General features: G+C 47.0%; 1 protein-coding gene across 1 annotated transcript in view; it reads left to right on the top strand.

The window, feature by feature from the left end:
* The first annotated feature begins 7779 nt into the window (after positions 1-7779).
* Positions 7780-14921, top strand: part of LOC134935167 (cocaine- and amphetamine-regulated transcript protein-like) — a 90507-nt gene continuing 83365 nt past the window's right edge. The window contains exon 1 of the mRNA XM_063930401.1: positions 7780-7840. Coding sequence (XP_063786471.1) covers positions 7795-7840 — 46 coding nt within the window. The 5' untranslated portion in view covers positions 7780-7794. The remainder of the gene's footprint in view (positions 7841-14921) is intronic.

Genomic DNA, 14921 nt, shown 5'->3' with positions numbered 1-14921 from the left:
TGACAAGCTGTTCTCTTTACATACACCTTCAAAGCCCTCCTAACAGCTAAACACTTTGAAGTAGCAGAGGTGTCCGTAACAATCGTAACCACAATAAGGTTGGTTGATGTGAAACGCAGACACCACCTTAGAAAGAAATTGCTGACGAGTTCTGAGTTCAGCTCTGTCCTCATGGAAAATTAGGTATGGGATCCTGTGAGACAACTCCCCTAGCTCCGACACACGTCTTGCTGAAGCCAAGGCCAACAGTGTGATGGTCTTCCACGTAAGATACTTTACGTCAACCTCCTGTAATGGTTCAAACCAGTTTGATTGGAGGAACTGCAGCACCAACTTGAGAACCCAAGGTGCCGTGGGAGGCACAAAGGGAAGTTGGATGTGCAGAACACCTTTCAAGAATGTCTGGACCTCAGGGAGAGAAGACAATTGTTTCTGAAAGAAAATAGACGAGGCCGAAATCCGTACTTTTATGGAACCTAGACATAGGCCCACATCCATTCCGACTGCAGAAAAAGCAGGAACCGTCCCAGATGAAATTCCACCGCAGAATATAGTCTGCTCTCACACCAAGAGACACATTTCTTCCAAATACAGTCGTAATGTTTAGACGTTACCCCCTTCCTGGCTTGTATCATAGTCGGGATGACCTTGTCAGGAATCCCTCTCCTAGCTAGAATCAGCCGTTCAACTTCCATGCCGTTAAACGTAGCAGCGGTAAGTTTTGATAGACAAATGGGCCCTGTTGCAGAAGATCCTCGCGAAGAGGTAGAGACCACAGATCTTCGAGCAGCATCTCGAGAAAATCCGCATACCAGGCCCTTCGTGGCCAGTCCAGGGCAATGAGGATTGCTTGAACCTTTTCCCTTTTTATTCTTTTTAGAATTCTTGGGATCAGCGGAAGTGGAGGAAACGTACACCAGCTGGTAGACCCACAGAGATGTCAGAGCGTCTACTGCCACTACTTGTGGGTTCCTCGACCTGGAACAATACCGCTTAAGCTTCTTGTTGATTCAAGAGGCCATCATGTCAGTTTGTGGATATCCCCACTGACTTGTCAACCACCGGAAAACACCTCCAGGTGAAGACCCCACTCCCCTGGATGCAGGGCGTGTCTGCTGAGGAAGTCCACTTCCCAGTTGTCTACTCCCAGAATGAAAGCCGCTGACAACGTCACAGTGTGTATTTCCGCCCAAAGGAGAATTCTTGACACCTTTGACATTGCGGCTCTGTCGGTTTATGTATGTTACTGCCGTCACATTGTCCAACTGGACCTGAATGGCCTGATTCTGAAGAAGAGATGAGGCCTGCCAAAGGGTATTGTATAAAGCCCTGAGTTCCAAGATGTTTAACGGAAGGACGAATTCCTGACTTGAACATCTTCCCTGAAACTGCCCCCCTTGGGTGACTGCGCCCCAACCTCTGAGGCTTGCGTCTGTGGTTAGCAGAATCCAATTCTGAATCCTGAACCTCCAACCCTCGACTAGATGAGAAGTCTGTAGCCACCACAGGAGGGAGATCCTGGCTTTTGGTGACAGACGGATCCTCTGGTGCATGTGAAGATGCGATCCCAACCATTTGTCCAACAGATCCAGCTGGAAGGGCTTTGCATGAAACCTTCTGTACTGAATCGCCTCGTAAGAAGCCACCATTTTCCCCACAAGGCAAATGCACAGATGCATCGAGATCCGGGTTGGCTTCAGGACAGCCTGAACCATCGACTGGATTACCATTGCCTTTTCCAAGGGAAGAAACACTTTCTGAGACTCTGTGTCCAGTATCATTCCCAGGAATGGTAGATTCAGAATCCACCCATGATCTAGGAGTAGTCTGGTTGAGAAGCCAATGCTGTCCAACAATCGCTCCCTGGACGGTGCCTTTATCAGAAGATCGTCCAAGTACGGAATTATGTTCACTTCCTGTTTGCGAAGTACAAACATCATCTCTGCCATCACTTTGGTGAACACCCTCGGTGCCATGGAGAGACCAAGTGGCAGGGCCAGGAACCGGTAGTGACAGTCCTGCAGTGCAAACTGTAGATACGCCTGATGAGGCAGCCAGGTCAGAATGTGAAGGCACGTATCTTTGATATACAGAGACACTAGAAATTCCCCCACCTCCAGGCCTGAGATCACTGCTCTCAGAGACTCCATCTTGAATTTGAACACTCATAAGTACGGGTTTACCGAACTGTCTGGTTTCGGTACTACAAACAAGTTAGAATAATACCCTTTATTTTGCAGATGAGGTGGAACTGGAACAATGACCTGAGTCTGTACCAGTTTTTGAATGGCGTCCTGAAAAGTTATACTTGCCTCTTGTGAAACTGGTAAGCCTGATTTGAAGAATCTGCGAGCTGGGAGCTCCTGGATCTCCAGTCTGTAGCCCTGGGAAATAAGATCTATGACCCAGGGATCCTGGCACGAACCTTTACAGATGTGACTGAAGAATTTTTAGCCAGGCACCCACCTGCCAGTCTTCCAGGTATCGCAGTCCAGAAGGTTTTGCAGAAGCAGAGCTTGTGCCCTGTTCCTGTGAACCGGCAGTTGCTGGTTTGCGTGGTTTACCTCTATCGCCTCTGGTGGCTGTAGAAGAACCTCTGGGTTTTCCCCTAAACTTGGCAGTCTAAAAGGACTATTAATTTGGACCGGAGTAGGCCTTCCTAGCTGGGGGAGCTGCAGAAGGAAGGTATGTGGACTTACCCGCAGTAGCTTTGGAGATCCATTTGTCTAGTTCATCTCAAATAAGGCCTCACCTGTGAAAGGTAGGCCCTCCACCCCTTTACTGGAGTCCGCATCCGCAGTCCACTGGCATAGCCATAGACCCCTGTGTGCAGACATTGCCATATCTGTAGTGCGTGTATTAAGCAAGCTTATTTCTTTTATGGCTTCCACCATAAAATTCCCAGAGTCCTGTATTTGCTATAGGAACAAGATAACCTCCTCCTGAGGCAAGGTATCTAACCCTTCAATCAGATTACCCAACCATTTGGCAATGGCTGTAGTAATCCACCCACATGCTGTAGGGGGTCTCTGGGCCACCCCAGCAGCTGTATACAAGGATTTGAGCGTAGTCTCAATTTTACGATCAGCCGCATCTTTAAGGGAGGCTGCCCCCCGGGACAAGCAGTACAATTTTTCTTGAAAGCCTGGCTACTGATGCATCCACTATCGGTGGAATGTCCCATTTTTTCCTATCCTCAGGAAGAAAAGGAAAGGATGATAACAAGAGTTTAGGGATTGGAAACTTCCTATCAGGACTAACATGGTTCTTCAAACAGGGTACCAAGTTCCTTTAACGCAGGAAAAGTGGCTGAGGATTTCTTTTTTATATTAAAATAAGATTCCTCACTCTTCTCTGTCACCTTATCAGGGATATTTGGAACTTCTCTGATAGCTTCTATGAGAGCCTCTATTACCTGAAACAGGGTACCCTCCCCCACCTCTGAGTCCATCTCACCCTCCTCCATTTCTGACCCCTCATTATCCGAGTCAGAGCGCAGGATATGGGCCAAAGTGCGTTTTTGCGGACAAATGGCAGGGGACTGAGATGCTGGATTGGGTACTGAGTCTCTTTTCATAAACACAGTCATAGATTATCTTAAGTATTGCGTCTCTTTCTCGGTTCGAGATAACTTAGTAGAGATTGTGGAAATCATTTCCCTAATGGAGTCCAGCCATGCTGGTTCTGCCCCACTAGCCTGCGAAAGGACACTACACTGAGTACACACTAGTGAACCCCCTGGGGAAGAGGAACACTGTGCCTTACATGAAACACACTCTTTGCCTGACATACTGTATAGTGACAGTGCACACACACACACACACACACACACACACACACACGGTAAATGCACAATTAACCCACAAAGAGCCCTTCCATGGAGAGACAAAGGGAGTATGGAACCAGCACACGGCGCCTTTAATGCTAATGCCAAGCTGAGCCGGGTCACAGACTAAGTACCTAGATTAGATACTTAGTACACTAATAAGCGCTCACCCCTGCTATGACCCCCTGGTACCTCTGAGGTAATCTGGAGTCTCTCTGGAGGAGCTGCGCATCCCTGTCAGTCAGCGTCTGTGTCAGCTGCAGAGGGAAAATGGCGCTGGTGAGCTGCTGGATCCGCTCATAGTGAAGCCCCTTCCTTTCAATGGCACGTGGTCTTCTTGCTCTTTTTATACTGGCTGTATGTGTCTAAGTGCATAAAATGGAGACAGACTCCTTTTATGGCTTTGTTGCCAGTCTGGGTACTGTGTCCACTGTTCAGCGTCTGTGTCCTTACATAGCGGGAGATGCAGTCCACCCCGTCTTTGTACCCTCATGCCTCCATAATGGCCGGTGACCCACTAACCGGGACGCCGGCTTAGTACTCACCACTCTTCTTTCTTCTGGCTCTGTTAGGGGTGGCGGCGTGCTGCGGGAATGTACGCTCGCCATGGTGGGGCTTGCGAATAGTTCCCTCAGGAGCTAGTGTCCTGTCAGCGGGGAACAGGACCATTAACCCTTCAAGAGGTTGGGCCGTTCTGCCCCCTAAGTCCCACAAAGCAGGCAGGCTGGTGCCATCCAATCCTGCCTGAAAACAACAAACACAGAAAATATATGTAGAAAACTCTTCAGGAGCTTCCAGAGACGTGACTGTCTCCTATGGGCACATTTTCTAAACTGAGTCTGGTAGGAGGAGCATAGAGGAAGGAGCCAGCGCACAATATAAATTTCTTAAAGTGCCCATGGCTCCTAGTGGACCCATCTATACCCCATGGTACTAAATGGATTCCCAGTATCCCCTAGGATGTAAGAGAAATATAGCTACTGAGTTGAAATGCACTACAATTCAGTAGCACAAGAAAGAGTGATGATTTGAAGCTAAGGGTATGCTTGAGCTACCAGGTAGGAGGTATACACCAGTAAACAGGTAAAGGAAGGAACCATACATTAGCATGACATAGAGGATATTGAAATGAAAACTCTGTCTGTCGCCACCTACTGGCCAGATGGCAGGCTGCAATATCTTTAATGTTGCCACATACTATATGTGAAACCACAGGAAAAAAGAAAAAAAAAAAATATATTCAGACATATATGTTTTTGCAGAGGTCTGCGATCAGATAGCCGCCACCCATAGAGAGTGAAAAGGTGCCCCGTGGAAGTGTGCGAATGCATGCGTACACCGTGCGAAAGCTTCACCAGACAGTGGACATCTGCAAATCCGTTCGCAACTCACTCACCATCTACATCTAATGATTTTTCCATTCTGTGCAGTCTGTGCGTAGCTCGGGACTAAAGGGCCCTACACACTAACACATTTTACTAAACGATATGAACGTTCTCGTTCATTAATGAACGAGAACTCGTTTATATTGTTCAGTGTGTAGGCACCAACGATGAACGATGCGCTGTCCCGCGCTCGTTCATCATTGCTGCCCCGCCGCTTATGCATGCAGGCCAATATGGACGAGATTGTCCATGTTAGCATGCACTGCTATGGAGCCGGGTGACGAGGGGAGTGAAGAAACTTCACTCCCCACAGTCGGCGGGTCGCCCGTCGGCCGTATCCGCTGTCAGACAGCTCAACGGCATATCGCCGCATGTCTAGGGGGCATTACTCCTACAGCCGATACAAACATGCTGATCGGGGCCGGAGCTGACGTCACACACCTGCTCTGAAAACGCTTGGGAAGGAATGCCTGCATTTCCTTGACACTCCCAGAAATTGGCCAGTTACCACCCACAAAAGTCTTCTTCTTGTCAATCATCTTGCGTACGCCTAGCGATCTAAATTTTCGCACCATTCTGGCGATCAGGTCTTAATTATGCCCACTGATCCTTGTTCTGTAGTTGTTACTAGAAAGTACACTGTACTCTATAGATGGATATCCGGACTCTAGGTCGACACTGTCAAGGTCGACATTGAGTATGTCGACACATGAAATAGGTCGAAACAACCATTAGGTCGACATGGAAAAAGGTCGACATGAGTTTTTCACTTTCTTTTTCATTTTTTTACACTTTACAATCCACGTGGACTACAATTGGGAATAGTAACCTGTGCCGAGCGCAGCGGTAGGAGAGTGAGGTACCTTGCCCGAAGCATGGTGAGCGAAGCAAGCCATGCGAGGGGGCACGATGCACTAATTGGGGTTCCCCGTCACTTTACAAAGAAAACAACACCTAAAAAACCTTTTTTCATGTCGACCTTGTTCATGTCGACCTAATGGCAGTGTTGACCAATTTATTGGTGTCGACCTAGTCACTGTCAACCAATAGGTGTCGACCTAATGTGTGTCGACCAAGACACTGTCGACCCTGAGTCCGATACCCCTATAGATGTAACCGGATTTGTCTATAGGTCACTTGAAGGTTTTCTGTACTGTATAGACAATGCTCCCATGATTGTATGGAGCCAGTAGAATAGTCACAGCATTATAATTAAGTAAAATGTTGCTTGTAGGTATTGTACTTTATTATAGCTCTTAGATATAACAATTGTTCATATGTTTCATGGGTTTGCCCCAGTGGGAAATGTGACAGCCAGTCCCTAAAGGAGGGCCTTTGCGTTTTATGTCATTGGCAGGAGTCATAATTATTCACCAAGTTAATTTCAGTACAAATAGAAAATATCTTTACTATTAGTACAAGATTTCAGACAATACGATGGAAGTAGACTTATTCCTTCTCTAGTCTTTGTGTGTGCTTGTCAATATAACATGCAGTACAGTATTTTATACAGGGAGACCTGGCTTTCCCCAAAGTAGTATAAATAAAGTCAGAAATGTCTCATGATATAATAATAATAATAATAATAATAATAATAATAATAATAACAACAACAACAACAACGATAATAATTAAAAAAACAACAACAACAAATGAACTAGAAACATCATAAACTGAGTAAAATGAACTACATATACTATATACAAATACAGCTTCTAATAAGAGATGCGTCAGTAATCTCTTAACAATTACTACAGAGGAAACCTAATTAAAAGAATGTTATCAACAGAAATGCGGTCAAATTATCTACTTATATAATTTTTAGTATCAATAAAAATGGTAAAGTACCTGTTGGGTACAAAACAGAGTGTGAAAGAAACTATACTAATATGTAATATACACAAAAAAAGCATAAAAGAAAACAAATTATATTAATATACACAAAGTTACCTCACCTATGGTAAATAAATATGTGAAATGTATTGCTTATTTACATCTATATAATGTACAGTTTACATAAACCTTAAATACGGTACTGCAGTTGGTTCATATACTGTATTCTTATATTCCAATAACGGATCCACAAAAATTCAGCAAACAATCTATTATTTTGAAATTAGAGCCCGATATAAATTAGGTCATCACGTTCGTTTGCATGATGGCTCAATCACGGCTTGGGCAACTGCTGCATGCCACACTTAATTGGCATGTCACATGCCCCGGAACCCACTGCGCGTGCCGCAGCAATGGGGATGAAGAGGACTGATGATAAGGTTGTGTCTATGTTACCTTCGTGCTCAGGACCTGGAAGTGACAAAATGAGAGGGCAGGAGAGAACTTCCGCCCTTACAGCACCTAAATGTTTTCTTCGTTCTCCGTTCGTTTGGGGTAAAAAAAAATGTTATATGCAGCATTGGACCCTCGCTCCGCTTCGCTCGCCACACTTTACTATTCCAAATAGATTGTGACATGGACCCAGGGGGTTATGGGAAAGGTCAGCTCCACGAAGGTAAACTAGATGCTACCCTGATGATAAGGGTGTCCAAGCAGACGCTGGATCCACTTATTTACTAATTAATTCACATGGTAATCAAAAAAGATTATGGTCTTTCATATAAAGATGGTCAAGGTGAGAGTTTCTATTATTAAGTACAATTGTATATTATTTATGTTATTAAGACTTATGGAGAGATTTATCAAATCTAGGAGAAATAAAATAAAGAAGTTGCTCATTAGCAACAAATCAGCTACTACAGTAACTGTCATGTTTCTAGCACAGCCTGTGAAATGACAATTAGAAGCTGACTAATTGGTATGGGCTAAAACAAGCAGGTGGTAAAAGCTTCACAGGGCGTCACATATACCGGCAATGTGAATATGTAAATATTGATAAAGACAGATAACTTAAGAATACATCCCTTCTATTGGTGTAGATCAGAGGTTCTCAAACTCTGTCCTCGGGGGCACACACAGTTCATGTTTTGCAGGTCTCCTCACAGAATCGCAAGTGAAATAATTAGCTCCACCTGTGGACCTTTTAAAATGTGTCAGTGAGTAATTAATACACCTGTGCACCTGCGGGGTTACCTGCAAAACATGCACTGTGTGTGCCCCCGAGGACCGAGTTTGAGAACCTCTGGTGTAGATGATTCTCACAGTTCTACCGTCCTCAGAAATAATGGAGAACTGGTGGAAAAACAGTTCTCATTAAAAGTTCTTTAACAAGATCACAAGATCCGTTCTTCCCTGTAAGTAGTCTGGCCAGTTTGGACAAGGAAATCCCAGAAGCACTGTGGAGTTGTGAAAGCTAAGACTGTTACCAGGAGCCTGTCCCAGGCTACTTACCCGGGAAGAATGGATCTATGAAGCTTTTACCACCTGTTTGTTTTAGATTTGTCTAAAGTGTACTGGAGGGACACTTTTTTACGGTATTTGTTTTGTTGGGCCGCCTGTTTTGCGCATTTGTCTATTTGTCACTTTCAGTTTTTTGCATACCATGATTGGTATGGGCAGCTTCACTTTATCTCTCTCCAAGATTTGATAAATCTGCCCCTTAATTCCACAGCTCGGTATCTCTCAGAGGAATTCATGTAGATAGCAGTAATGTTGTGGCAGCCTGGTCCCCTATTTATGTTGATATATTAGTAGGTTCGGTGTGTGGGAATATAGAGTAAGGAGTATCTGATTTCCTTTATCTTTCCCTCATATTCTATCTTTCTTCACTTGTGCCCACTAATGCCAGAGTGGCAAGTTCCCCTATTTGTATCCACTGAGTATACGGGTGGGCACTGTGCAACTTCCCTAGGACTAATCCATGTTGTTTAGAGGGGATGTAGTCATGTAACTGGCGGTCAGTAGACCAGGGAATAGAACCCGTGGTGAGCGTAGCGAGCACGCAAGGGGCTTGCTGCACTAGCCCCCCCTTCCGCTGCCGGGATCTCAGCATTGGTATGCTGACCACACCCGTTTAGTGTTACGCCCCTATTTCCCTAGTAGGCAAGCCTCATATATGTCAACTGCTGTTATGCTTTGGAATCACCTCTTAACCAAATGTTATTTTCTCTAACGTCCTAAGTGGATGCTGGGACTCCGTAAGGACCATGGGGAATAGCGGCTCCGCAGGAGACTGGGCACAAAAGTAAAAGCTTGAACTAGCTGGTGTGCACTGGCTCCTCCCCCTATGACCCTCCTCCAAGCCTCAGTTAGATTCTTGTGCCCGAACGAGAAGGGTGCATGCTAGGTGGCTCTCCTGAGCTGCTTAGAGTAAAAGTTTATTTTAGGTTTTTTATTTTCAGTGAGTCCTGCTGGCAACAGGCTCACTGCATCGTGGGACTAAGGGGAGAAGAAGCGACCTCACCTGCGTGCAGAGTGGATTGGGCTTCTTAGGCTACTGGACATTAGCTCCAGAGGGACGATCACAGGTTCAGCCTGGATGGGTCCCGGAGCCGCGCCGCCGGCCCCCTTACAGAGCCAGAAGAACGAAGAGGTCCGGTGAAATCGGCGGCAGAAGACGTTCCTGTCTTCAACTAAGGTAGCGCACAGCACTGCAGCTGTGCGCCATTGCTCTCAGCACACTTCACACTCCGGTCACTGAGGGTGCAGGGCGCTGGGGGGGAGCGCCCTGAGACGCAATAAAAACTGAAATACCTTAGGATGGCAAAAGAAATACATCACATATAGCTCCTGGGCTATATGGATGTATTTAACCCCTGCCAGTTTTCCAGAAAAAAGCGGGAGATAAGGCCGTCGTGAAGGGGCGGAGCCTATCTCCTCAGCACACAAGCGCCATTTTCCCTCACAGTTCCGCTGGAAGGATGGCTCCCTGACTCTCCCCTGCAGTCCCTACAGAATCAGGGTAAAAACGAGAGAGGGGGGGCACTATTGGCAGCTAAATTATAAACAGCAGCTATAAAAGGGAGTAACACTTATATAAGGTTATCCCTATATATATATATATATATATATATAGCGCTCTGGTGTGTGCTGGCAAACTCTCCCTCTGTCTCCCCAAAGAGCTAGTGGGGTCCTGTCCTCTATCAGAGCATTCCCTGTGTGTGTGCTGGGTGTCGGTACGATTGTGTCGACATGTATGAGGAGGAAAATGATGTGGAAGCAGAGCAATTGCCTGTGTTAGTGATGTCACCCCCTAGGGAGTCGACACCTGACTGGATGGTTGTATTTAAAGAACTACGTGACAATGTCAGCACTTTACAAAAAACTGTTGACGACATGAGACAGCCGACAAATCAATTAGTGCCTGTCCAGGCGTCTCAGACACCGTCAGGGGCGATAAAACGCCCGTTACCTCAGTGGGTCGACACAGACACAGATACTGAGTCCAGTGTCGACGGTGAGGAGACAAACGTAATGTCCAGTAGGGCCACACGTTACATGATCACGGCAATGAAGGAGGCATTGAACATTTCTGACACTACAAGTACCACAAAGAAGGGTATTATGTGGGGAGTAAAAAAACTACCAGTAGCTTTTCCTGAGTCAGATGAATTAAATGAGGTGTGTGATAAAGCGTGGGTTTCCCCCGATAAAAAAGTGCTAATTTCTAATAAATTATTGGCACTATACCCTTTCCCGCCAGAGGTTAGGGCGCGTTGGGAAACACCCCCTAGAGTAGATAAAGCGCTCACACGTTTATCTAAACAAGTAGCGTTACCGTCTCCTGATACGGCCGCCCTCAAAGAACCAGCGGATAGAAGGCTGGAAAATATCCTGAAGGGTATATACACACATACTGGTGTTATACTGCGACCAGCAATCGCCTCAGCCTGGATGTGCAGTGCTGGAGTGGCGTGGTCGGATTCCCTGACTGAAAATATTGATACCCTGGATAGGGACAGTATATTACTAACTATAGAGCATTTGAAGGATGCATTACTATATATGCGTGATGCACAGAGGGATATTTGCACCCTGGCATCAAGAGTGAGTGCTATGTCCATTTCTGCCAGAAGAGCGTTATGGACGCGACAGTGGTCAGGGGATGCGGATTCCAAACGACATATGGAAGTATTGCCGTATAAAGGGGAGGAGTTATTTGGGGCCGGTCTATCGGACCTGGTGGCCACGGCAACGGCCGGAAAGTCCACCTTTTTACCCCAGGTCACCTCTCAGCAGAAAAAGACACCGTCTTTTCAAACTCAGTCCTTTCGTTCCCATAAGTACAAGCGGGCAAAAGGCCACTCATTTCTGCCCCGGGGCAGAGGAAGAGGAAAAAGACTGCACCAGGCAGCCTCTTCCCAGGAGCAGAAGCCCTCCTCTGCTTCTGCCAAGTCTTCAGCATGACGCTGGGGCTTTACAAGCGGACTCGGACACGGTGGGGGCCCGTCTCAAAAATTTCAACGCGCAGTGGGCTCACTCGCAAGTGGACCCCTGGATTCTGCAGGTAGTATCACAGGGGTACAAACTGGAATTCGAGACGTCTCCCCCTCGCCGGTTCCTGAAGTCTGCTCTACCAAAGTCTCCCTCCGACAGGGAGGCAGTTTTGGAAGCCATTCACAAGCTGTATTCCCAGCAGGTGATAATCAAGGTACCTCTCCTACAACAGGGAAAGGGGTATTATTCCACGCTGTTTGTGGTACCGAAGCCGGACGGCTCGGTGAGACCAATTTTAAATCTAAAATCCTTGAACACTTACATAAAGAGGTTCAAATTCAAGATGGAGTCACTCAGAGCAGTGATAGCAAACCTGGAAGAAGGGGACTATATGGTGTCTCTGGACATCAAAGATGCTTATCTCCACGTCCCAATCTACCCTTCTCACCAAGGGTACCTCAGGTTTGTAGTACAAAACTGTCATTATCAGTTTCAGACGCTGTCGTTTGGGTTGTCCACGGCACCTCGGGTCTTTACCAAGGTAATGGCCGAAATGATGATTCTTCTTCGAAGAAAAGGCGTTTTAATTATCCCTTACTTGGACGATCTCCTGATAAGGGCAAGGTCCAGGGAACAGTTAGAAGTCGGAGTAGCACTATCTCAGTTAGTTTTACGTCAGCACGGGTGGATTCTAAATATTCCAAAATCGCAGCTGATTCCAGCAACACGTCTCCTGTTCCTAGGAATGATTCTGGACACAGTCCAGAAAAAGGTGTTTCTCCCAGAGGAGAAGGCCAGGGAGTTATCCGAGCTAGTCAGGAATCTCCTAAAACCAGGCCAGGTGTCAGTGCATCAGTGCACGAGGGTCCTGGGAAAAATGGTGGCTTCTTACGAAGCGATTCCATTCGGAAGATTCCATGCAAGAACTTTTCAGTGGGATCTTCTGGACAAATGGTCCGGATCGCATCTTCAGATGCATCAGCGGATAACCCTGTCGCCAAGGACAAGGGTGTCTCTTCTGTGGTGGCTGCAGAGTGCTCATCTACTAGAGGGCCGCAGATTCCGCATTCAGGATTGGATCCTGGTGACCACGGATGCCAGCCTGAGAGGCTGGGGAGCAGTCACACAGGGACGAAATTTCCAGGGCTTGTGGTCAAGCATGGAAACATCTCTTCATATAAACATTCTGGAACTAAGGGCCATTTACAATGCCCTAAGTCAAGCAAAACCCCTGCTTCAGGGTCAGGCGGTATTGATCCAATCGGACAACATCACGTCAGTCGCCCACGTAAACAGACAGGGCGGCACGAGAAGCAGGAGGGCGATGGCAGAAGCTGCAAGGATTCTTCGCTGGGCGGAGAATCATGTGATAGCACTGTCAGCAGTGTTCATTCCGGGAGTGGACAACTGGGAAGCGGACTTCCTCAGCAGACACGACCTTCACCCGGGGGAGTGGGGACTTCATCCAGAAGTCTTCCAAGAGATGGTAAACCATTGGGAAAAACCAAAGGTGGACATGATGGCGTCCCGTCTCAACAAAAAACTAGACAGATATTGCGCCAGGTCAAGGGACCCTCAGGCAATAGCGGTGGACGCTCTGGTAACACCATGGGTGTACCAGTCAGTGTATGTGTTCCCTCCTCTGCCTCTCATACCAAAAGTACTGAGAATCATAAAAAGGAGAGGAGTAAGAACTATACTCGTGGTTCCGGATTGGCCAAGAAGGACTTGGTACCCGGAACTTCAAGAGATGCTCACGGAGGAACCGTGGCCTCTACCTCTAAGAAAGGACCTGCTCCAGCAGGGGCCTTGTCTGTTCCAAGACTTACCGCGGCTGCGTTTGACGGCATGGCGGTTGAACGCCGGATCCTGAAGGAAAAAGGCATTCCAGAAGAAGTCATCCCTACCCTGATAAAGGCCAGGAAGGATGTAACCGCAAAACATTATCACCGCATTTGGCGAAAATATGTTGCGTGGTGTGAGGCCAAAGAGGCCCCTACAGAGGAATTTCAACTGGGTCACTTCCTACATTTCCTGCAAACAGGACTGTCTATGGGCCTAAAATTAGGGTCCATTAAGGTTCAAATTTCGGCCCTGTCGATTTTCTTCCAAAAAGAACTGGCTTCAGTGCCTGAAGTCCAGACGTTTGTCAAAGGGGTACTGCATATACAGCCTCCTTTTGTGCCCCCGGTGGCACCTTGGGATCTCAATGTGGTTTTGGGGTTCCTAAAATCACATTGGTTTGAACCACTCACCACTGTGGAATTAAAATATCTCACATGGAAGGTGGTAATGCTGTTAGCCCTGGCTTCAGCCAGGCGTGTCTCAGAATTGGCGGCTTTATCTTATAAAAGCCCTTACCTGATTTTTCACACGGATAGGGCAGAATTGAGGACTCGTCCTCAATTTCTCCCAAAGGTGGTTTCAGCGTTTCACGTGAACCAGCCTATTGTGGTGCCTGCGGCTACTAGGGACTTGGAGGACTCCAAGTTACTGGACGTAGTCAGGGCCCTGAAAATATATATTTCCAGGACGGCTGGAGTCAGGAAATCTGACTCGCTGTTTATCCTGTATGCACCCAACAAGCTGGGTGCTCCTGCTTCTAAGCAGACGATTGCTCGTTGGATTTGTAGTACAATTCAGCTTGCACATTCTGTGGCAGGCCTGCCACAGCCAAAATCTGTAAAAGCCCATTCCACAAGGAAGGTGGGCTCATCTTGGGCGGCTGCCCGAGGGGTCTCGGCTTTACAACTTTGCCGAGCAGCTACTTGGTCAGGGGCAAACACGTTTGCTAAATTCTACAAATTTGATACCCTGGCTGAGGAGGACCTGGAGTTCTCTCATTCGGTGCTGCAGAGTCATCCGCACTCTCCCGCCCGTTTGGGAGCTTTGGTATAATCCCCATGGTCCTTACGGAGTCCCAGCATCCACTTAGGACGTTAGAGAAAATAAGAATTTACTTACCGATAATTCTATTTCTCATAGTCCGTAGTGGATGCTGGGCGCCCATCCCAAGTGCGGATTGTCTGCAATACTTGTATATAGTTATTGTTACAAAATTCGGGTTATTATTGTTGTGAGCCATCTTTTCAGAGGCTCCTTCGTTTATCATACTGTTAACTGGGTTCAGATCACAGGTTGTACGGTGTGATTGGTGTGGCTGGTATGAGTCTTACCCGGGATTCAAGATCCTTCCTTATTATGTACGCTCGTCCGGGCACAGTATCCTAACTGAGGCTTGGAGGAGGGTCATAGGGGGAGGAGCCAGTGCACACCAGCTAGTTCAAGCTTTTACTTTTGTGCCCAGTCTCCTGCGGAGCCGCTATTCCCCATGGTCCTTACGGAGTCCCAGCATCCACTACGGACTATGAGAAATAGAA

Source organism: Pseudophryne corroboree, chromosome 6 (genome assembly GCF_028390025.1).
Source record: "Pseudophryne corroboree isolate aPseCor3 chromosome 6, aPseCor3.hap2, whole genome shotgun sequence".
NCBI lineage: Eukaryota > Metazoa > Chordata > Amphibia > Anura > Myobatrachidae > Pseudophryne > Pseudophryne corroboree.
The sequence above is the reverse complement of the archived record's forward strand: the minus strand, read 5'-3'. Positions and strand labels throughout refer to the sequence as shown.